This window comes from Condylura cristata, unplaced genomic scaffold (genome assembly GCF_000260355.1).
Source record: "Condylura cristata isolate star-nosed mole 26May11 unplaced genomic scaffold, ConCri1.0 scaffold00007, whole genome shotgun sequence".
NCBI lineage: Eukaryota > Metazoa > Chordata > Mammalia > Eulipotyphla > Talpidae > Condylura > Condylura cristata.
The window spans coordinates 52090172-52115148 of NW_004567108.1; the positions used below are offsets into that span (position 1 = coordinate 52090172).

Consider the following 24977-nt stretch of genomic DNA (forward strand, 5'->3'; position numbering starts at 1 on the left):
AGACTCACTAATTAAACTGCTTTCATGAATGGCCTTATTCCAAAGACATTATGGAGGAAAACAAACAGTGTCCATTAAAACTTGTAATGAGTAAGGAGAACGTTAGGACCCAAAGAAACAAACGATTCTGCTGAGCACATGACTCTTGAAAAGAGAATGCTGAGAGTTGGTGCTCTTGTTTTCAATAAACTTATTTGTGTTCTTTTAATATAAAAGAAGCCTCAAAGTTTGTCTTCTTTCTCAATATGAAAAAAATAAGCAGAGGTATTAGATGAAAAATATAAAAATGCTGGTGTGGTACAAATAAATTTAAAAAAATGTTCCATTTTAAGAAATAAAAAAATATCTAGTTTAAGTTTTGAGGCCTTTCTTTTAAACATATGATCATTTGAATATAGACTTATTCCACCAGGACATCCATGCTTCCCCAAATTATGACTTGACGGTAACATTACAAAAGAGTTTAATCTTTACTGTTGGGGAAAATTCTTTAAACAAACAGAAAAACTGTTTGCAAATATTTTTAGTGAATGGTGGTAATTTGGCTCATCTCTTGGGTTTATGTTCAGATTCACTGCTTACTAAAACACTATTTTCTTTTCACTAAATGAAAAGAAAATAGTGGAGCTGCACTGTCTCTCCTGTCAAAATATATATATGTGTACACACACACATATATGCACGATCACTCAGTTTGATGCATGACTCTATAGTTACATGTATTAAATATTTTTGGGCAAAGCACTGCATCTAAGACCTAATTGCTTTTGTATAAGGAAAAATAACAGGAGAGTAGGAAGCCTCCCTCCCCCAAAACATTCAATGTTTATACCTCTAATTAGTACAGCACATCAGAATGTGCAAACATTACACTTATTGCAAAATGTCTTATAGGTTTAGACGCCATTATAAAATATTCTCAATTCTATTTTGGTACCCTAAAATGTCGGTATATAATACCAAATGTCCAATTAAATAGTTTAATATAAAAATATCAGCACAAAACTGTTTTTTTAATCTGTTTATTGTGGGAGCAACCCAAACTTCAGTTTAAGTGCTGCTGTAATTTTATTACTAGATTCCATAACCCTACAATTGATAAATTTTATACCATCGTAGGTATTTAATGAGATACTTAGAAATACTAAGAAAAAATCGGTATTCAAAGGGTTAATTTTGTTTATAATAACAATAAATTATTTTATCATCTTCTTCAGTTCAAAATCCAGCTTTGAACCCGAGGAAGGCTTTCAAATCATGTTAATTAAACGGTGGTCCTTTAACCAGTAGCAGTTTGATTACCAATTACTCGGAGGATCTCTTTGTGAATGCCTCCTTCTTGTGTGTTAATATTTGCATCTCCCACTTGACCGTCTTCATAGCTGAAACACAAAACATTTTTTTAAATGTTAGAACAGTTTAGGAATGTCATGTGATACCTAAAACATAGCTCAGGGGAAGGAGTTAATGAGTGTTTTTTCTCAATCACATCAATTGTGTGTTTGCATCTCTAAACCCATGATTATTCTATGTCATGCCTTCCCCTCTTTTTCCACTGTCTTCCTTTTTAATTTCAATGTTTTATGCCCACGTAAAGCATTTCCCAAGTTGCTGGACACACCCTAGTGTCTTTGGCCTTGCAAATATTACCCACAGCAGTTATTTCCACAGAAGCCTACACAGAAAGAACAGAACAGCACAACAGCTTCAACTTTATATTCTCAGAGTCTGAATTTCTGAACGCTATTCTACTTCATTTATTTATTTTCTCATCTGTGACACTCTCAGAAATTATTTCACTTTCTGCCACTGCTCCTTTGCCATGCCCGCCATCTAATTATCATTCTGTTGTAATCATCGCTGCTTTTTTTTTTTTTTTAAATCCCTCGCTGCTTTTATTTAGTCTGATTATAACATATACTTATGTATGCTGGTACTTCACATAAGAATGCAAGTCTGCTACCATGAGCTATGTAGTAGAAGTGAAAGTGTCACATTAAAGGACAGCAATTACCCAATAATTTAGAAAGAAGTAGTTACATTTTAGATGGTAATTCATTTCCTCAAATAAACTGACTTGGGTGGTAAGAATTTCCCAAGAATGAATATTTTAAATCCACGATAATATTGAGAGTAGAATAGGTGATGAATTAATTTTACTTCACAAAAATGACTTCAAGACAGAACATTTAGGAGTGGTAATTACTTCAAAATAGATAAGCAGGGGTGTAAGTAGTGTCGCAAGGAGTGATGCATTCCACTGTCTTTTCCTCACCATACTTAAGTTCTCATGAGGTAGCACAATATAGGAAAATGAAACATGACATCTAGCAATGAAAACATAGGCCCTTACATAATCTATTCCTTAAATACCCACTGACAATTTCATTTATATCAAGTTAAAGCTCCTAAGGAGTGAACCCAGGTTGCCTGTCTACTTGGTTAACTCTTACTCATAGGTATATAAATGTTCATATGGGCCTGTATGTGCTATATATCTACAAATGTTATGTATGTATAAAAACATCACTATGTTATATGTGTGTGCGTCTATGAAACGTGATGATGAGGAAACAAATAAACAAACTGTTTGCTACATAGCTCATTTGCAAATAATTCCTCAGAAGAGCAAATGGTAAATGCTGTAAGAACTTGAGAATGTTTAAAGTAAAATGCTTTAGAATCATCTGAATCTAATCAGTGCTTGCTGCAGACTTTGTAAAGATCTATTGTACAGGGCACTAAAACATGTCAGTTCTAGGTTTTATATAAATCCTCTCGGACCCAATAGAACGAGAGTGAAATAAGTCAATTTACAATTCTGAGCCATCAGTGAGGAAACCCGAATTGATACAAAGAAGAAAATGGAATTTTACCAAGTCAGTCAAATAAGCTCCTTCAGGACTTAGAGGACGCACAAAGAAGAAGGGAACTAACACAAAGAAAACCACGATGTTTTGAAAGAGGTGTGAAGAATGGAGATCTTAGAAATGTTCTGCTTCCTAATGGCTCCCCAACTGCAGCTGCCAGCCCAAATGTATGTCTCCCTTGCTCCAAATTTCCTAGGCAATTGTTTGTTCTGTCTGTACGGTGCAGTCAACACACCCACTACACCTTCTACATTCTGGACACACCTCTAAGGTCTGTTTGGCTTAGCCAGATAGCCAACCTTCATTCTACCTTCTCTATTACTTTCAACTTAAGTTGGCTTTGATTAAGATTGTCTAAAATACATTCTAACTTCTCATTTTTCCCCTCAATTCAATCCAATCATTCTTCAGACCAAACTACTTAACTGGAAAGAACTAATTGATGAATTCTGAAGATTTTATTCCCTATATCTATAGCATTTGATATATGACTCCCTTTCCCATGAAGCTAGTATCTCTTCACTTTCTATCACTTCTTTTATTATTAACTCTTTGATATTACATTCTCTTCCCTACCTCCCATTCCACTGCTAGTTTTATCCACAATTTACTCGTCATATTTCTCTCTTCTCATGATATACAAATTCTCTCAGTTCATTCTCCTCTGTCACTTTCACTACCACCCATTGGATGATTCTAATCCTCACACCTTCCCCTTACTATAACTTCCCACAGAACTTACAAATGTGGCATATTCAAAACTGAACTTAGCTTTCATCCCAAGACCATTCCTCTTTATTGTTAATATCTCATTTTGAAGTACCATAGTCCACATATGTCCAAGAAGAAACTTCTGCCTTGACTCTTCCACTTGTTTGACTCCAACAAACCATCAAGTTATCTCACTTCATCTTTCCTAATTATCCACAGTTGCATCTCTTTTCCATTAGTCACCTTGACTGTCATTATCATCCATCTCTGTGAGTGATTTATCAAGTGCCAGGTCATGGAAATTAGCAAGTTTTGAGAGTAATTTAGGTTGTCCAGGCTAGCATTTTCAAGTGAAATTATAATAGAATAGGATAGAGAATACTGACCACATGATACAAATGAAGCATGGCTTTATCCCAAGCTGCAAATCAAACATGTGACCTAGATTACTATAATGACATTATAAGTGATGTCTCTATCTCCTTATATCCTTTCCCTATCTAAATCCCTATTACCTTTCTTTTAAGAATATTCTCAGCCCTGTAGAGAATGGAGTCACTTAAATGGCCTCTACTTTACACAACCCAGTATCACTGGTCTAGTATAAAGGGTGCTTCCTAATTCAAACATAAACTTCCTCTCTGGTTATACTCCCTCACCCCTCCTTTATCTCTAGCCAAATGGAATAATTTGCTATCACCAAGAATCACAATTTTACTGATTTTTTATAAGGGCTCTCTAAATGGAGAGAAGAAACTTACATTTATAAGAGTGTTGATGACATTATGGCCTATAGAACACACTGCAAATACTTACTAGTGCTGCAGACAAACATTAGATGGTTAATAAACTGTGAAATTTTTTATGTCCAGAAAACAAAACTTAAAGAAACAGTGTAAGATAATATCAAAAAATAAATGATACACTTGACTGGGATTTTCTGGACAAGAAAAACTGAAACAATCTATTAAAAAGACAAAAATTACTTAAATTCTCAGTGTAAAAAGATTACTAAAATTTCAATAAAAAATAAATCAAACTGTTTAAAAAAGCTATCAGAGAAAAGACAAGACTACAGATAGAATTTTACTGTCTGGAAATCTCTTGGGTATGTCAGGAAATTTCATGGGTAAAATTCTGAATGTATTGGCAACCTTGTTCTCAAATTGCTGTAGCAGCCTTGTGAGAGTTTTCAGATTGACACACATATAAGTTTGTTTTTTGTCTTCCTAAATGTCAAGCCCAGAAACTACAGCACTTTTTTTTTTCCCATTATACCAGAGAAAGCAAATTTACTGTGAACTGAGTAATCCAGAATTTGTCCAAACTTCCTACAGAAACCTGATGGTATACAGTATATTGTCTACTTCAGGGTCCATGTATGAGCTCTTCATTAAGCTAGACCACCTGGTCTTTTGTCATTACTTGCTCTCACTGAATTAAGTGTTTCTGTACAAAATGTGAGGTTCCCAAGTGCAGACATAAGTTGTATGCAAGTAACCATAGGCAAGCTGGATGGTATAAAGACAGGGCAAACAAAATTCAGAGTAAAGGCAGGCATCAAATCTGGTGAGCTGTCCAAGCTGGCCCCATGGAAAAGACTATATATTTAAGCCCTGAAGGAGTAGCTAATAAAGTTCGAGCTGGTAAGGCCAGTCATTCACACCAGTCAAGCAAAGGGATAGTTAAGGGACAAACAATGCCCTGTTTTTATTTGTTAAAAACTACCAGTTTGAATGAGCAAGAAATAATCAAAATTCTGCTTTAGGAAAATCAGTGTGATGCAAATAGTATGAGCTTAAGTGTTTATATACACAGAAATGTAAGTTATACACCAAAGGATTTACCATAGTTCATTCTAAATGGGGATATAATGGGTGCTTTTCTTAATTTCTATTTATCTTTGATTTCAGTTTCTGTCCTTATAATTAATAGATATTACTAGTATAATAATTGTAATGTTTAATGAATTTGGCATTGAACAAAACAGACTGGGGACAAAAGAAAAATAAGCAGCATGAAGAATGATTAGTTACCATTTTGCATATTCTGAGGGGGGATGCCATGGAAACAAAGGCATTGATTGATATGAGAAACCTATGAAAAGATAAACTGGGGCATCTGATAACAAAAAGGAGCAAGAAAAAAGAAATTGAAAACTACAACGCAGGTTTCAAGTCTGTTTGAGGTATAAAATGACTGCACAGTTAGGAAGTGAACAAGTTGGTTAGAGGATTCAGTAAGAAAGGGTTCCAGTTTGGACATAAGGATTGAAGACATTCGCAGTCTTTTTAAGGGCAAATTCCTAGCAAGCAGCTATTATGCGGGCATTTCACTCACTCTTACTTACCTGCCAAGCACTATCTAAGTATTGTCCCTGATCCTAAGCAGGAGAGAGTAACAGAGAATAATACAACAATAAAAATATGCCCAGGGCACAAACAGTAAAGCAAAGTAATAATAGCACAACTGAATGTTTCTGAGAGGAGCGATGCAGGCACTGAGATTTAAAAAAGGAGTGGGAGTTGAATACATAAGTACGAAGGGAAAGCATGGGAGATAGACCCCAAGCTCAAAGAAGAAAGGAAGGCGTGAAAGCATGGAGGTGTGGTTATCAGCTATGAGCTGAGGTTGGAGTGGATCTCCTTGGCCCTCCAAGGTGCTGGCACCGAAGACAAAGGGCTGAGGAACTCGTGATTCACTCTGTAAAGGAGACTAGTCTTCATCTTAAAAGAGGGATGCAGTTGCTACAGAGTTTTAAGCAGGGAAGGCATGTGGCAGTTTAAATCTTGGAAGGAGATCTGGGCTGGGAACCGAGAAATTGGATTTATTACAGACTGGGGACACAGCAAAGCACCTGAAATATCAACTTGGATTCACTGAGCTCTGCATGCTCTATCTTACAAACAAGCTGTCTCCTTTCTGTCTCCCCTTCATATGTTGTTATCATTTTCAAAATCATGAGGAAAAATACTTCTTACTTCATTTAGTGGCCATTAATACAGTTCTCATTTCATAATTTCTTATTCCTGCCTTTTCAGGTATGTACCCAACTTTGACTTTTATCTTTTTAATTCATTAAAATTTACTGACAAGCATGTATATGTCAGGTACTGGGAAGGTGATGCAGACATGCAGCATAGTAAAAAGCATTTTAGGAGTTGATAGCCTTGTGGGGCAGTCAGATACAATGAATGAACTGAATTTGAAGTGAATGCTCTATAGTGAGTGGTAGGAACATCAGGAAAACCACTTACTTTTGAGTAAGAACACCAAGAAATAGGTGGTATTTGAACTTGATCTTAAAGATGCACTAGATTTTGGATAGGAATTCCTGAAATTTATTTGGCACTGACAATTGCTTGACTTAAGACCCTAAAGATACTGTCCCTACTCAGCAGATGGTCTTATTTGAGCCTTCCTATTTGTAAGTTTCTAACCTTTGGCTTTGCTATAAGCCAAAGAAACATGGAAGCATAAAAATGGAGGTCAGAACATCAAATAAGCAAGCTGTGCAAACCTCATGGTTTTACCCTTTACTTGTTCCCACAGTTAAGATTGAGAAATCAGAGTACCACGTTTTGAGGGGAGCAGTATAGAATGGGTAGTCCATGGGACCTAGATACTTTGGTTCTGTTGACTTGCCAAAAAATCAGTTATTTTTCTAAGATTTTATTATTCAATCCTAATTATGAAATGATCAATAATAAGTTTTCCTCTTTAGCTCTAAAATTTCCATTTACTGTGAAATAGTTATGTTGTGCATGTTTGAAATACAATGTATCTATGTGGTTTCCACATTCCTTTAAGTCCAGTCTCTGACTCTTTTTAAAATAACTGATGTATTTCTACATATTCACCTTTCATATCCTTGTGTCTCATTGTTAGTAATGGAATCAGCTTTACCAACAATTTCTGGACATTCCAAATTGGCTGGAATCTGTTTATATCAAAATTATTATACTTTGCCTGAAGCATTTACACTTGATTAAAATCATTCATTATTTTGAGAATAAATTTATTCACAAAAATTCACATATTTCCTCCCATTCTCTTTTTTAAGTGACTTTTGCCCTTTAAATTTTACTTTCAATTTTTTCTGATATAGCAGTCTGCTTCCTAAAATTTCCGTTTTTTTTTTTTTTTCCTTCTCATTCTGGGTTGTTTACTTGTTGGAAAGGATCTGATTCACTTTGGAACTCAGAGTAGTTTTTTAATATTTTCAGTGATGACAAATGAAAAGGGAAATTTATACCATAACCAGCTGGCCAAATTTCTACTATGAGGGATTACACAATATAAAAAAGTCAGAAAAAAGTAAAAATATAAACTGGGTTTCTGTCTGAATATGGTGTACTTGTGATAAAGCACATCTTTCTCATCAACTTATTCTTTTGCTAGATGTTTCTACTCTCTAGCGAGGTACATGACTAGTAGAACTTTGTAATTATATCTTTTATAAAGAAAGTGATGGTTGTAATTAGAATGTACATTAATTAGTGAATGGATTCTTCTTTTGATGTGTTTTGAATCTTATCAATTTTCTTTAATTAGTCCCTTCTCTCCTGAGGGTGTAGAGGAAAAGGAAGAAATCTCATTTGTGTTTATAAGGAAATGAAAATCATTATCTTAATAGATTTTTCCTTTGTATAATATGAAAAGTATCTGAAGGAACTAAAATGATGGCTTTTTTTCTCAATTTTTTTCTTCTTACAGAATACAGAAATCCTTTTTTTCCAGTAAACACACACCCACACAGATATCCCTACAGATTTATTTTATGTACACTTCACATAAAACTTCCAAGAAATAATATTAGAGATGCTACTGTCTGCACTAAATATCTAAAGTTGCTAATGTAACTCAATACATTTTAATTTTAGTAAGACGCTAAAAAGAATATTAATCTGATGACTTTTGAAACACCTGATTAACATCAGGTCCTAAGGAAAGACTTTGGAGCTACTTTCTTGCCAAAATCTCAAGATGAAATGAAACAACTGTGACTGGAGGTATTTTTGGGAAGGCTGATCTTTTGACAGGAAGCAGCCAAGGTGTTCAAGGAAAGAAAAGGGAAAAAAATATTTAATGAGTACCTTTGAGTGGTGACCTGCAGTATGACAGCCGTGTGCTCCATAATAACTTAAAACATTACTGTGAAGATAACCTCCTTAGCAGCTTCCAGAGCCACATGGCACCATCTCCTACCCTGTACTCTGCCCAGGAGGCTGAGCTGTATGGATTCCATCACCATGCTCCCTTGCTCTCTGGCTTCTGGTAAAGTTTAATAAATGGAGACTTCCAGGAGAACTGGCAGGCGGGCAATATCAAGGTTTCTTTCAGTTCTATTCCCTACAAGATTGTGTTAGTATACCCAAGCCTCACCACTGAAGGCCACACCTCTTTTCAAAGCTATAGAACTAAAAAGGACTCTCCAGCCAAGGTTCTGATAACTGTTTCCTTTTGGGGCTGGGGATGTATACCAGTTCTGGTTCTACCAGATCCAGGTTATTGGTTAGACCTATTAGTCCTCTATCACCACACTTTTGTAAGTTATCCAAATAACAGATGTGAGAAATGATCATGTTTTTTCAAAAGCCATCAGAATCCTGCTGGGATTCTGACTCATGTAGCTAGAGATACTGTTCTACTGTATCTCTATGATACTATGTTAAGAGTATTGTAATGTGCCTACTACTGGTAAAGCTAACAGAGGTATGAGGGTTGACCAATGTCACCTGACCTGGTAACTGATGAACCTGCACACAAAATTTCAAAAGCAAGATTTCTTCCTACTGTAACCATTGCTGTGTCCCCATTAAGAAAAATATAGACTTATAAATATTTTGCATTAATATGTATCACAACATATAAGGTACATAATACATAGATTTGTGTCATTAGGAAGCTGTATCATCTAAAAGAAAACCAGGCAGTTTGTGCAATTTTTCAGTGTATAGTAGGTCAATAAACCAATCCAATCCATCTAGCCTACCCTCAACTAGTAGCTGTATTCTTGACTTTCTTAATGTCAAGCAATATTTGTCATACACTTAATTTCTGTATATAAACATTATTAAATCACTCTCAAGTTAAGTGAACTGAAAAATACTGAAGTTCAATGAAAGCATTGCATCGGGATATAAAGTCTATGGAAGCAACAGTAATGAAGTCATTTCGACATGGCTTAAGACAAACCACTGCTTTTCTCCAACTTCTTTTACAGAAATTACATAAATACAAAGCAGATACACTCAACTCTTCTCAAGGTTCTTTCTGTGATAGGATCATGAATAAGGAACAGGCATGAGGGAAAGGGTTTAGAGTCCAACAAGAGGGGGTGAAAAACAGACATTATTATTCAGAATTGAAAAGTAATGTTTTTATATTTTAATACTGGTCTTATGACACAGATGTCAAAAAATCCACATCAATATGCCCTATACTACCAATCTATGTTATTTGAAAGGAAGATCATCTCTTATAGGTATATGACATTCTCATTATTTTTTTCTTCACTCCCAGTTCTAATGTTTAAAATATAGACACACACACGTATATACATAAATGCATTATGTGTATACATAACACAAATGTGTATATGTGTTTGTTTATACATACATATACACATATAGGTACATGCACATATAGTTCATTAAAGAGACAAAATGTTTTTCTTCATTTCTTATAAGTTAACAGCATTTAAATATCACTGTGATTTTTACAGTCTACTGAAATGAAACAAAAACATTAAGTTGGTGAGAAAGTGCCAGCCTGTTATATACTGGTAGTTAAAATGACCAAATAATGTAGCCACTACTATCTCATTTCTGGAGATACAGTAATGTCCAAATTGGAATCTTTACACTTACACAAAAAAGAATCGCGTGCAGACATGATCGGTGTTGGGGACGACCCAGATCTCTCCATGTTTGTGCAGATCAGGCGAGGTGATCACTGTGAGTACAAGATGAAATTAAAGAACTGTTATGTTAAGTCACTAGTCCCTTTTCTTAGAAATCTAAAAACAAAAATACATGCACAAATGAACATGGCAAAATGTTTAAGTTCATGAGCTGCCAACAAATAAATAAAGGACAATAAAATGCCATGTAACAATTTTATATTTTGAACATGATTAGGGTAATAAGAGAAAGGAAATCACTGGTGTATTATCAAAAGCAAGTAGGTCCGATTGGGGAACTATGTGGAAGGTCTTACATAACTTAAATGTTTTGTCTAACTCACTGTTGAAAACTTGCATAATAGGAAACAAAGGCTACTAAAACTCCCAGTACAAGAAGAGAAAAATGAACTTTTTAGCTAAAACAATATTTTAAAGCAAGAACAAAGGAAAATATATGATCTTGTCCTTCATTTTTTCTGTCCTAAGTTCAGAATAAAAGGCTAATTTCAGCACAGAAGCAGAAAGACCTACCTGCTGGGTTATCCTTTTGGTGCTTGATCTTTCAGATTTTTCATGGTATATACTCAAAAACCAATTAAAAGGGAAAGGTGACGGGGGCCTCCCTGGTGGTACAGGGATTATACAGTCCCAGCTCTATCAGGCTATCACCAGCCACTGCAGCAGGAGTTTGACTCCCAGCCAGGGAGCTGACCACAGGCACAGCAGACCTTTTCTATTTTGCCCGCTGCCCCCTGCAGCAGTGCATTTCAGTACATTTGCCTGTTCTGCTCCCCACTCTATCTAAGTAAGACAGAGATTTAACACCAAGTTTGTAAAATATTCAACTTACCTTCACATAAGGCTATGCATTTTAAGTTTCGGCTCTGTAAGAACTGGGACTGCTGTCCTTTTTTCTGTGACTAAACTCCAAAAGAATTTAAAAATTAGAAGTCAAAATGGGGCAGTAACACAAGGGATAAACACTGATCATCATTAAAAAGTAAGTCACTATGATAGCTCCGGATTTTTTAGAAAGACCTATCTAGATTGCAATGATATTCTTGATTTCTTTCTTAATGTCAAGCTATATTTGCTTTTGCTTTTAATTTCTGTACATAATTATTATTAAATTACTCTCAAGGTAAGTGAACTAAATTATGTTAAATTGAACTTAAAACAGTCTCAAAAAAGAATTAGAATACAAATCTATTTTTATGGAAAGCATGACATCTTTATTTCAAGGGAAACAAAATTAAAGTTTCATAATCTTTTCAAACATTAACATTAATCCAAAACTAGCCCATTTTTATGGCATCTTTACACCACAGATGTTTCAGAAACATCCTATATAGAAAATCTGGGGGTTTGACTTCAGTTTTATAGATTATTATGCTCTTTTCTTTTTAATTTAAAGACATATTATTCATCAGATGGATTTTTAATTTGTCTGGATGTTTATTTTCTCTGAAACAAGCGTTTTATGCATGCTCTTCTCTCTGCTTGGAATGTTCTTTTTCCCAGAGAGAGCCATATGTCTTATGTACTCACAGCCTGGTCTTTACTCAATTTATAATCTTGGAGCCTCCAGTCTCTGACCAGCTCACTTAGCATTCATTCTAGTTCCTTTTCTCGCCCAAGGCATTCAACATTACTTATCCCTGATATTCCCACCTCCCCCCAATATTTACTACCACTAACCATTCATTCTATCTAAACACACTTACTTATATCCACCCAGTAAAAGCAGAAGGATTTGTCTGTCTGTTTGTTTGTTTGTTTTGGTCAGAACTGTAGTCCAAAGCCTAGGAGAGACTCCAGTATTAGAGCAGGCACTCAATGAATGCTCATGCATTTATTGAATAAACGCATTGTCATTATCACCTATCAGGGTGCATTTTATTCCTATGTCAGTGATGACCACTTGAAATAAATTTGCAGACTTAAAAAGCCTGAGCATTTATTGAGTCCTGCTGGCTGCTGAAGCCACAGTTCATGCACCACCCGTGGTCACACCAGTCGCTGCCCCACCTGTGATGCGTTGCTGCTTTTACTGCTTGAAGCTGGCTCATCCTTGGCTGATACCTTCTGTTTCTTGTTCATCCCTAACAACATCAGGAAAAGAGTAATTTCACAAGCTGGGTGATGCCACTCAAAATATAATATGTCTGCATTACAAAGTTCTACTTTGGCAAAGGTTTAGTAGCATCAGGCCACAGGAGTTAGAAACCCTTGTCAAGGGTAGCTTCTGTGCCTGCCATAGCTGGCTGGAATTACAGTGGGTTTGGGACGTATACTTTTCACTGAAACAGGGATAGGGAATTCTCTTGCACAAAATTGGTATGATTAGAAAATTCTTTTTTTTTCTTTTGATAGTTAAATATAATTTTGAGAATTTATTTTTGTTTAATATTTTATATATTTTAATATCATACTTCATTTTTATATAATGTGTGCATTATCATCTCGTGCATGGGCCCCCATAAATTCCCACCACCAATTCACCCATGTACCATCTGATTAGAAAATTTGGAAGTTTGGTTTTAAAAGATTTTGAGACTCTAACTTCCATCTTCCCATCTGATTAGTAGTAGAAGAGTGGGAACTATGAACAATATTGGAAAAACACAATTATGTATTCTGTATGGAAGTAATTACATATATATGTATATGATATATATTCTCAATTAGATTAGAATTTTACTAGTTCTCCTAGTGAAGGAAATTGTTTAAATCTTTCTCTGATACCAATCAGCACACACTGATAACGCTGTGATCTTTACTGTGAAAGGTTTTAGACAAAAGAGAACTAAAATTTCTACCTGCCTATTTCTACAAATAGGCAGATTTGTATCTCTACTCGAAAGTGTATGTTACTGTACAAAAGCTGAGAAATGTGTTCATCTGTTGGTTGTGATTTCAGTGAAAGGTTTTATGAGACTGGCCAAGCTGGTGTGGTTGTAGCCCTTTCCATATGGGGCATTGCAGGGAAAATGCATGCAGGCTGGAGGGGGACCCAGGGACACAGATGCACAGCTCTGTGGGAAAGGCAGAGGCCTTTCTGAGCTAAGAATGCTCTCTCTCTACCAGCCAGACATGCAGCCATCAAAGCCAGCTGCGTCTTACTGCGGTAATCCCTGTATGTTTCAGATTCAGACACTTGGAGAATTCGAAGATAACTTTGACTCTCTCCGCAGACAAGCACACAGATACTGACACAGTCTAAATCTACTTTTATGCCCCACAATCCTTTCCATGAACCTGTCTTAGAAGTTCACACACCAGCACGTGCAGCAGAAAATCACAGACATGGAGGATCTGCTATTTGTCCTTCAATATGCTGAGCTGAGCATGTATTCATTCAAAAAGACTGGTTTTGACTTTTTAATTTGTACTGTTTGAATGTGAATCAGAGCATCATTTGTGCTTATTTTGTTTTCTCCTTTGAACTGTTACTTTACTCCCTACTATCTTATACTCTCTGGTATTTATTTTGTAATATTGTATTTTCAAAGATCAGTGCAACAATATTTCTTGACCCATACATAAGCCTTACTACAGTGGCACTTTCCTACTCTTTTGCCGAGATGGAGTCTCATTTCCCAGTCCTGGCTACCAGTTGCTTTCACCAGCAGTGTGTGCAGGCAGTAGGGTGTGAGGCGTGGGGCTCCTGGGGCCAGAAGCGGCACAAGACCTGGTGCTCTGAGGACATGTGCTCTGGGAAAGTTGGGATGCACATTGAGAAACGTGCTAGTGATGAAAAGAACAGTGGCCTGAGCAAAGAATTAGACAGGCAGATTTGGTAAATGTTCTCCTAGTTATCCTTTTCTATAAGATGAGGAGCTTACTAGTTGCTATCCAGACACCAGGTGAATGACATTTCTTAAAGTGGTTGATTAACCGTGATTCCCTCACTCTCTCCCCCCCTCCTCTCCCTTTTACAATTTTCCTTCTGTCTTTCCTTCTCTTTCACACATATACTTTATATGTAGGTAAATTAATTTACAAAAACATCTAAAACTGAAAAAGAAATACACAGAACACTGTGTTTTGGAAAAAAAATCATTTGTTGCATAATTATGTGTAGCTTCCATTTCTTTGAGTGTCAAGCATAATTATGCTCAATAATGAGTGATGGCATGGTATTAAACAGAATGCTGTTGTCCTGGTAAAAAATTTATACTGATCAAAAAATTTTAAATGCAAAGAAGAAATCAACGCACATTCTGCGCCTGATAAAAAATGCTCACAACCTGAGGCTAACCCTCACCAGTCTGAATTTAGCACACGCTTGCTCCTTCAGCATGTGCTTGCAATTCATTCCAAGTGATTTTTCAAACAAGCTCACCAGTGTTAATAAAAAGCTCTCCATAAGTAGGATGATTTTAAGGGTGTTTTCTAATCCTAAATTTTCTATATTGGCCAAAGCTTTCTTTCTTTCTTTCTTTCTTTTTTATGGAATACAGAATAATCAATGATACTTACAAAATGAATTTAATAAAAATAAATCAAATAAACTTCAGCTACTTGCCGAAAACTGTACCTATCCAATCAAAACATAAAAAGCTACTTGACTTTAGACATGAAATACAAACCTACCTGAGTAACCAAATGAAATGCTTGACATTGGACTAAGATAGATTCCACTTCCATACATTGCACCATGGAGCTAGGATGGGAAGAGGAGAGGAAGAAGTCACTCAATGGCCTCAAATGTTAATGTCAGAAAAGAAGGCAACCGGTTTCACATTGGAGCACTGACTCCTAAAGAATGATAAAAAAAATGTATTTCCAAGGTCTAATTTGAAATAGTACTAATATCCTTGTCCTTAAAATTCAGTGAACTGATACATGAAAAATGATAAAGAGTAAAATCCTTGAAAAAGGTTTTGTACCCTACCATATGACAAAGAGAGCTGCTTATTATAAAGCATTACAGTCAACTCTTGTTTTTAATGAATCTACAGTTCTGAAAAAAACTGACTAAGATATATGTGACAGGATTTTGATTAGGACTCGGTTACTAGTACATGAATAAGGAATCTGCTCAGTTTTCATACAACACCCTCATCCCATTCATATCCTGCTATACATTTTTCAAGTTGTGGAATTTATTAACTGAAACTCTTCTACCGATATAAGGTAGTAAGCCTCCTTGGTACTGTAATGCTGGCATTAGGGTCAAGTCTCACTGTTACCACTGAGATGGTCTGAGTTTGATCCCTGGCTGGGGAGGTGACCGACTGGCACAGCAGACCTCTCCTGTCTCTCCTGCTGGTCCCCTCAGCAGCGTATTTTAGTCGATCTGCCTGTTCGACTCCCCACTCTGTCTCTGGTGAATCATCTCATCCTCCCTGTCCCTCATACCTCAGGCCTACACCCCAGGTGGATTCACCAGAGACAGAGTGGGGAGCAGAACAGGCAGATCGACGAAGTACACTGCTAAGGGGAGCAGTGGGTGAGACAGGAAAGGTCTGCTGCACCATGTGGATCACCTCACGGAGAGGGACCAAACTCGCACTGAAGCAGCTGCAGCTAGTTTGCAGTGCTAGGGCCTAATCTTGTGCCACTAGGGAGGTCCCATCCCCGTAACTCCCCACCCCACACACAAATAAAATCTTTAAAAAGAAATTAAGCAGTATAATTAAAATTATCTCCTATTTCATGTGCCAGGCACACTGCACCAAATTTAGCATGAATTGAATACCCAATAAATGTATAAATAAGAAGACTAACATTTAATTGTATCATATCAAGTGTCATTGACAGTTGAGATCTAAATGCAGGTTGCACATCTCATTTCCTGACCCTAAATAGTCAAGTGAAAACCAACTGTGTGAGTAAAGTGGTAAACTGAATATGAAGGGCATATCAAAGATGAGATTAAAACGACCCTGTCCTGCTATCACCAAGAGCTACTCCACTTTTTCTCAAAGTAGTCACTGAAACTGTGTCCCTGGGTACTGAATTAGCAAAATGCTTGTGTGGTTTTTATGTCTTGCCTAAACATGCTTTTCATGTTTAAGTATAAAAACATGAGTAAGTTTCTATTTAGGTCCAAAGAGATTTTACTGTTCTCACATTCATTCTTAAGTTGTATACTGATGAATCTGTTTTAGTTGTCTTGTGAAAATTATTTATGTAACGAGAAATCCTATGTTACTTTTAAAAACTGTATCTTTCTCTTTTGGCAAGTCAAAATGTTACAGCAGGATTGCTTCCTTTTGTCCAGTACTGAAGGAGAATAAGTTCTCATTAAAGCATTCCAACAATTTACCTGCAGCCTTGTATTAGAAGCAACAACCAGACCATTCCTCAGGATGGAATGCCAGTTTTCAATGTGTGAGCCACTAAAAAAGAGAAGGGAAAGGAAAGAGCAGAACCAGAAATCAATTATCTTTAACAGTGGTCACAGTCTAAATGTCTCCTGGACATTCTGAGTTCCCAAGTCAAGCATGATTTTGGTTGACTATTTGGTATTAACAGCCAACCATGAGAGGGAATATTGTCTCCTCCCCATATATTTCTGGAAGACTGAAGTGGAAACATCCCCATGAACATAAAGTCATACTCACTGAAATGCAAAGGTGCTTCCAAATAGCTTTTTTGCAGTTCTAAAATTGGATTCTTTGGCTGGTGGACTGCTGAGGAGGAGGAACTGATGTGGAGTATGCATGAACTTCAATTGCTGCCATTTAAAATAATGACAAAAACATCAAATTTAACAGATAATCAGACTTTAAATTTTACTGGATTAAGAATTGTCTATTTTCACATCCTGGTAGTTTTAGACTAATCATATTAATAAAAGACCATTCATTTAAAGAAACTGCATAAATGATAAATCACAAGGAATTGTTGCTATGAAGGACAATTCCATTCTTTAGGCTAGTGGAAAAGAAAGTGGAGACAGACAATCCAAAGTCACTTATATTTAACTTTGGAATATACTAAGTAATCATGTTCAGGCAGATCTGCTTTCCTAATTACATTTTTTAAGGCTTTTATTATTGAAATTCCCTAAGTAAACACTAACAATTCAGCTGGGGAAATAATTTGAGAGTTGGCTAAGCAGAAAAGAAACATTAGTTCAAGATATTAAAATGGCAAAATTATCACAGTGCTTTCCTTGCATCTGTGTGTAAAACTGGAAGATGAACATGTTCAAATATAGTTTTCCCTTTTGATCATGCAAATAATTAAAATAGAACCTTTTGGATAAGTGGACTGAAAAGAAATTTGGATGGCTGCTCTTTTGCCTAAAGTCATGTAACAATATATAGGAGAACTGAGCATTTTAGGTACAGTTCTCAGCTGATGATGATAACTGAAATGAGCATCCATTAGCTTATTCTTTATTTTTCAACAGAATTAGACTGATCAGTAAGATATGTGGGGGCGGTGTCTTCTCCCCCATAGAAAAGTGGGGCAGTAACATGTAACATGAAATGGACAATTAGAAGCAGCCTGTTACTTTCTATTCGTCAACCACAGACAATATTCTAGCACTTGTAGACTGACTGACTGATATTTTGCTGACTCTTAAAAAAAAAGTGAAAGCAGCAGTTTCAATGTGATTTGATAGGTTCAAAAACACTGAAGCCAGTATACATATGGAATTCCAAACCAAAAAATTTAGGCTTAACATGAATGCACTTCAGTTTCCTAAAAATGACAGGGGTCAGTTTTCTTAACTAGTAAACATGCAGCTTTTGTATGTATATGTGAGAAAAATAACTTACCCTGTTAACTGGCAGTTTCACAATATGTGACCTATTACTTGAAATAACCCTGAAATTAATTAAAATAATCTATCAGTCACAAATATATGCCAAGTATATTTAAAGAATTTCCTCTTAGATGGCAAGTGCATGGAACTTATTTTTGATGTGACATATCCTAATTTGAATAATTTTGAATTACATAATTTTGCTTTGCTTCCTGCAATGTTTTAAATATCTTATGTAGTATAAAAAGTATTATTTTAATCTGAGAAAACACAGTTCCTTAAATTCCATGACCATAAAAATTTTAATAGTCACAATATCAATTATCAGCAAAATTAAGTCAATTATTAAAGATTTTCTGGATAGACTTTCAAGTACTTATGGTCTAAATATGAAGATAATATGTTGATTTATACATCTGCTTTCTTTGTACCTCCCTACATGATCTAATTAAAAACAAATTTTTATTAAGACCATTTTCTTTAAATATTTGAGGATCTCTTTGGGCTGACGCTTATAATGATTTACATACAGTTATTCAACATATTTAGTCATTGAGATTGTAAAAAAATTAAATTCAGGTATATGAAAAAACTAGTTGTTTTACACTTTTTAGTATACAAAATAAGAAGGGAAAATTTTTAAGCACTTTAGTGGGCTTTCTTTATCTTAAAAGTGATAAGAAAGCTTATGTAAATGATCACAAATAATTAAAAATTAATAATTAGGTCGATTTCAGGGGAATGCAGATGTGATACTTAAGATTTTTACATTCTTTTGAATAGGACTTATGTGAGAATTTTAAAAGTTAAGTCAAAAACTTATTTTACTGAATTCATCAGAATTTTAAAAACAAAAGACAAAAGATGCGAAAGACTTCTAAACCTCATCTGTTCTCAGTCTTTTCCGATTAAATAAAATATGTACTCTAAAACTGACCAAGTCAAAGCCAAACAATACAAATTTTGAGGCAGTCATAATCTTTCCCCTTTGTCTATCTTCATATGATGATACATTTAAAAATTTTCCTGGTTATTGCATAGAGTAAATACTAATTGAGACCAAATCTCTTGTAATTTTTACATCTGTATTTCTGCATGACTGTGATAAATTCCATAGCCTGAGTTTTCAGTGATTTCAAAGAGACAAGTATAGAAAGCCCTTGTAGGCATGATATGATACTATTGATTTCATTCTGCTAATCAAAAACCTGAGGGCAAATTATAGGCAGTATCAAAGATGAATTCTCAAGCTTTGTCTCCTATTATCTTAAGATCCCTGTGGATTCTTGTTCTAGACTCTTCATCAGCCTCACTCTGAAGCATCATCTATAGTCATCAAGCAAAGAACTCATCAAACTTATATTGTCCTTGGTAAGGGAGTAAATTACAAAATCATAGATGTTAAAAAGATTTTCAGTAAAGCATTGAATAAATGAATGTTATCACTTACTTCTTAACTAATTGGAAAATCAAATGACACTAAATGGCTTCACCATCATGTAATCCCACCAATCACGTTTTTTAAAACAATGTTGTCAAATAAAATGTATAGTCCCTATAGTGCATCGGTTGGCATTTGCTTCCCTTTGTGATGTACACATTTTAATTAAATGAGAGTCATTAAAGACCCTTGCAATGTAAAAATCACTGCTCCTCAGAGGCTTGTGGAACTGTAGCATTGCAGACTTTGTAAAAGAGGTCCCCCCCTTAAATCAGGTAGTAGAAATTGATGCTGTTTTTGTTAAGAGAAAATCCAAAGTTTTATACCATTGCAGTAAGGGATGAGCAAGGGGGTCTTGTTTATCCATCTGCTTCTTGATTTCCAAGTATGGTGCCTGAAAAATAGTAATTACACTTCTTGATTTTTTTTTTTTTTTTGGCAAAAGTAATATCAGGTTGAATACATATGCCTACTCCAGTTAAACCTGAAAGTCTGTGGCCTTAAAATCCTAAGTTACCCTCATTGTTTCCTTTCAGGATGACATCAACTTCCAACTTTGACACACACACACACACACACACACACACACACACACACCGTACATATATTGTTAAGAGAGGCAACCAAACTTTAATCTGGCCATGTCCTCATTGGTGAGCCCACTGCCAAGTCTGCTTCAAAAACCCAGGACTCCCTAACCACAGAAGGCATGCCTAACCTCTCAGCAATTCTCCACTTATCCTCTTGATGAAGTTTTCCAATTTTCTATATCCAGGTTTGTCTCCAAACCCCACCCCTCATTTTCACTTCTCCACATCCCATTTTCTTTCCTCTTTATTTTCACTTTAAAAACTTAAGTCAGGCCCTCCCTGGTGGCACAGCGGGTTAAAGAACAGCACTAAGAAGCTTAAGCCACTTCTGCATGAGTTCGATTCCAGCCTGCCGCATCCCTCCTCCCCACCCCAGGAGAGCCACATGGTGCGGCAGACCTCTCCTGACCCGCCCGCTGCTTCCCTCAGCAGTGTACTTCATCGGATCTGCCTGTTCTGCTCCCCGCTCCGCCTCTGGTGAATCCTCTCACCCTCCGCATCTCTGGCCTGTACCCCACTTCTATATGAACAAATAAATAAATCTTAAAAAAACAAAAAACAAAAAAAAAAAAAAACACTTCAGTCAGCTCTGCCTTAACTGGAGATGAGTTCAGTTCCTAATGCAGACTCTCCCCTCCTGCAGCCCTCTGAAGAAAATGTGTCTTACCACCTTTAACAAGTGTCTGGTAGGGTTTTTGCTTTGATAAGGACAGTTTTTAACTTTCAATCATCATTAGTCAACTTAAACTTCTAATAGCTACTACTTATGCTCTTATCGGAGGTTTTGACTTAGGTATAGATCTTGACATAAGAAAGCTGCAAACAATTTACATAAAAGCAGTCCTTCTTTTAAAAAGTATTCAATGATTTATTGGGGCAATTAACATTTTTCTAGAACAAAGCATAATCTGTTGTAACTGAGCTTCTCCATAACGCAATACAGTCTAGAAAACAGGACAGTGTTTTGTAATTATTTGCAGAGATTTAAGAATTTGGATGTAGTGAAACCTGATAGCATGTGATGATGCTGGCAAGGCCCTTGTTCACAATACTGATGGTGAAGAAACTGAGGCAGTGAGCAATTAAGAAACTTGCCCAAGGTCACAGGCTACATCATCGATGAGTAAGCTATCGTGAAGCTCTAACTTCCTAGGTTGACACTCAATCATCTCAAATGCATTCTATTAAAATAGCTTACACATGACCCAGAATAAAGGAAGTAATTTTTGGCAGAGAGCTGATCCCAGAATCAGAGTTTGTAGCTATTTTTAAATCCAAGAATGATCTAGGTCTAGGCTATAATATAAATACCCTATATCGAAGTCTTTTTCAAAATGACAAAAAATATGTGCTGACTTTGTGTAATATACTGCATTAGGTTCTTTTTCCCTCTGTAGTTTTATTCTTTTGTTTTCCTTATACAAATAATATCTGTTTAAAAAGGAATTTAGAAACTACTAAAAGACCTGGACACAGTAAAACTGGAAAGAATAATGGCTTTTAAGTAAATAATGTAATGCAAATTAAATGGTCTTTAGCATTGTCTGGCATGTTATTTGTTGCATGAATGAATGAATACATGACTAGAAAATAATATACTTTGGAAAGAATCAAGAATTAAATTAGGGAATGTAAAAAAATGTACTTTTGAAATCTATTTTCAAGCAGAATAAAGATGAGGGTAAGGGGTGAGGGGGAGCAGAGACACAATACCATAGACAGCAAGAAGCCACTATTCCCGCCACAGAGAAAGGATGGGCCAGGGCAAAAGAGTTTGTAAGCCTGTGAGGATCTCCAGGGCAGTGCAAACCATGAGCCCCTCATACGCAAAAATGTGTGTTGTCAATTAAGGATTATTAATTTTGACTTAAAATGAGTTTTCAATCTCTCTCCAAATCTTTGGCAATAGAAAGGCCTCAATAATTCAACAGCATGTGCTTTTCCAAGTGCTGGAATTTAGCCCAGATATGTTGGACTTTCATAATAAACTCTGAATCCTCGCTTATCAGACTCTTCCCCAACACCTCCCTAGTGGCCAAAAAATACATAAGTAAATAAATAAATGAACTCATTTTCTCAAGGAGTCTGGTGCTTTCCAAATTACTTTGAGATTTCGTATTATAGCTAATTTATGCATAACTTCCATTTGACGTAATATTTGCCTTTATTTTAACATAAAATGGTGTTTTAGAATGGCTACCACTAATTAAAATGAACAGTCAAGGAAGATGGTACTAGCTTTAGCCCTAATCTTAAGATATCCCGATGTACTTAAAATTTTGCCAATGTTTGTGAGTAAAGCATTATAATTATGCAATTACCCTCAGGATCAGTATACCCACTACAGCACTATTTTTAATTTTTATCAGTTTAATTTTACCCTTATATAACAGAGAAGTCTACATGTCACTACATGGTAAATCCTCTTATTTTTTTCCTCTTAAGACATTTTAAAAATATGATTTTACTTATATAAAACTAAACTGCACAAGCCCATAAGATGATATACTTACTTGTGTCATTTCTCTAATAGAAGTTATGCTGTCCAGTGCTTTCATTACTCGGTCATAGTTCTTCTTCTGTTTGAATGAAAAAAGCAAATAAACAAACAGTATTCCACTGTAAGCTTTTATGAGTCTTCACATTCATTGGAGAAACATATTTCTTTATATTTCTTTTATATTTCTTTCCACCAGGGTCAAGTAATGACTGTGTTGTATACATTAAAGGAAACACTTCAATGATTATAAATTATAAATCCTGACAACAGGATTTATAATTAAGTCAGAGAAAAAAACTTTCTAACTACATATAATCATGTTCAGCAAGCAGGGGAAAAAACTATCATTACAAAAATGGTCCTGTGTTCTAATTCTGGTTTTTGCCATTAAGGGATTAAAAATATATGCAAAATAAAGTAAGCAAGAATCCTTCTAAAATACAAATCAATTTTAATTTTTACAATATCATTTTTACTTGTTTCTTTGGAAGTCTGGTACCAAAAGAGTATAAGTGTGGAACTAAAACTACATACTCTGGAAGTAATTCATTCCTAGCATTGTACAAATATGTGCACTGTTGAAGGATGGAAAGGTTTTTTTTTTTCCAATAAAAGTTTATCTAGTCATCATTTCTGTAAAATGATTTCAATATGAAGAGTAAGGAATGTAAGGCAGTTATGAAATTTGAAAAACACATTTTGGAAGGATGCTGCCTTAACTCCATGAACTTATAAAACTGTTTTCTGAATAACTGCAGTTAACAACAATATGAATTTAACTTTAAGTAACCTTTATATAACAAGGAAGATTAGAGGGGGAAAAGAGAGAAGGGTGAAGTAAAAACAAAGAAAAAAAAAGGGAAACCTGTCCTTTTATACAGAAACTTTAAAATTAAAATGAGGTTACACAAGTTAGAACCTCAAAATATAAAACAAAATTAAGCCATCATAAGTCAACTTATTACAGTGATTTGTGACTTTCTGTTTAGATGCGGCATGAAAAGATTGACATATGAGACAATTACATGGGTCTAGTTTCAAGAAAATAAATCTTTGAAAATGATTTCAAAGGAGGAAGCAGGGGGTAAGAGGACATGTTAAGAGTGAATGGAAGCAAATTAATTGGGGGGGAAAGACCCATATTTACTCAATGGAGACAGACAGTGTAACAAGTCATGAATACTGAGAGAGTGGTAGAGATAGAATTCATGAGACAAAAAATATTGTTAAAGAAAACTTTTGATCCATGTTTGAGGTTGACAACTTACCCTGGGGTTGAATGCCAGCATCTGAGGATCATTAGGATCTACCACAGAGGGATATGGCTCGAATATGACAACTTTTCTAGGAGATTCCAATGCAGACCTACACATGGATACTAGTAGATCTACCACCTTGAAATACACACATAAGATAATTACTATCCTTCAGAATTTATCAACTGTTCTGTTCTGGTTTTTTCCTCTCAAGGAACTATAAATTAAATAGGAATGTCTCAGGACTGCTGTACACCTGCCACATCTGTAATTTGTGACTTTTAGGACAAATCTGACCATGCTTGACATCAAATTTAAAATACTAATGTGTTGCTTCCAATCGTTCTCATTCTACCATTTTTTCTGTCATGAACAGATATTATGTGCTCTTGTGCAATTTACATTCTAATGGAGAATGTGCATAATAAAAAAATCAGTTTAACAGATATATGCTTAAATACATTTTTTATGGTAATGTTAAAAGCTATAAAATACTGTAACAATAAAGTATGTGTTACAGACAAAGGCAGAAGGCATTCCTATTGTAGAGCAGCTAGGGAAACTTGGTGCTTTTCAACATGAGGAACAACATGAGGAAGGGGGATGTGTGACTACTTGGGGAGAAACCTTTCCAGGTGAAGGAAACTGCAATTATAAGAAATGAGTTTGGCATGGCTCCAAGAACAGTAAATTCCCCTGAGTCATCTTATTTCTTCCTACTCTCCTCTGCCAAAGACCATTAATGACCTATAGTTTAAAAAAATGATGGTTTTGTTCCTATTTTCTTCTGATTCCTAAATCATTTTTTATTTTATGATTGAATGTGCTACATCTATTACGCACATTTATAACTACGATGCTGGGGGGATAATCTGGATTCTAATCCTTGTTAGTACTGTACTTTGTTATAATGTAGGATGGCACAACATATTTTTGTATTACCGTTGGTCTAGTTGTCCTAATTACCGTTGGTTTA

At 35.5% G+C, this 24977-nt stretch overlaps 1 protein-coding gene across 1 annotated transcript in view; it reads right to left on the reverse strand.

The window, feature by feature from the left end:
* Positions 1 to 1015: 1015 nt before the first annotated feature.
* PARP8 (poly (ADP-ribose) polymerase family, member 8) overlaps positions 1016 to 24977 on the reverse strand; it is a gene marked incomplete at its 5' end in the record, with an annotated part of 143112 nt that continues 119150 nt past the window's right edge. The window contains 11 exons of the mRNA XM_012721776.1: positions 1016 to 1382; positions 10454 to 10538; positions 11339 to 11408; positions 12517 to 12590; positions 15085 to 15154; positions 16763 to 16835; positions 17061 to 17173; positions 18228 to 18276; positions 19982 to 20049; positions 22759 to 22824; positions 24014 to 24139. Of these exons, the coding sequence (XP_012577230.1) occupies positions 1280 to 1382; positions 10454 to 10538; positions 11339 to 11408; positions 12517 to 12590; positions 15085 to 15154; positions 16763 to 16835; positions 17061 to 17173; positions 18228 to 18276; positions 19982 to 20049; positions 22759 to 22824; positions 24014 to 24139 (897 nt within the window). The remainder of the gene's footprint in view (positions 1383 to 10453; positions 10539 to 11338; positions 11409 to 12516; positions 12591 to 15084; positions 15155 to 16762; positions 16836 to 17060; positions 17174 to 18227; positions 18277 to 19981; positions 20050 to 22758; positions 22825 to 24013; positions 24140 to 24977) is intronic.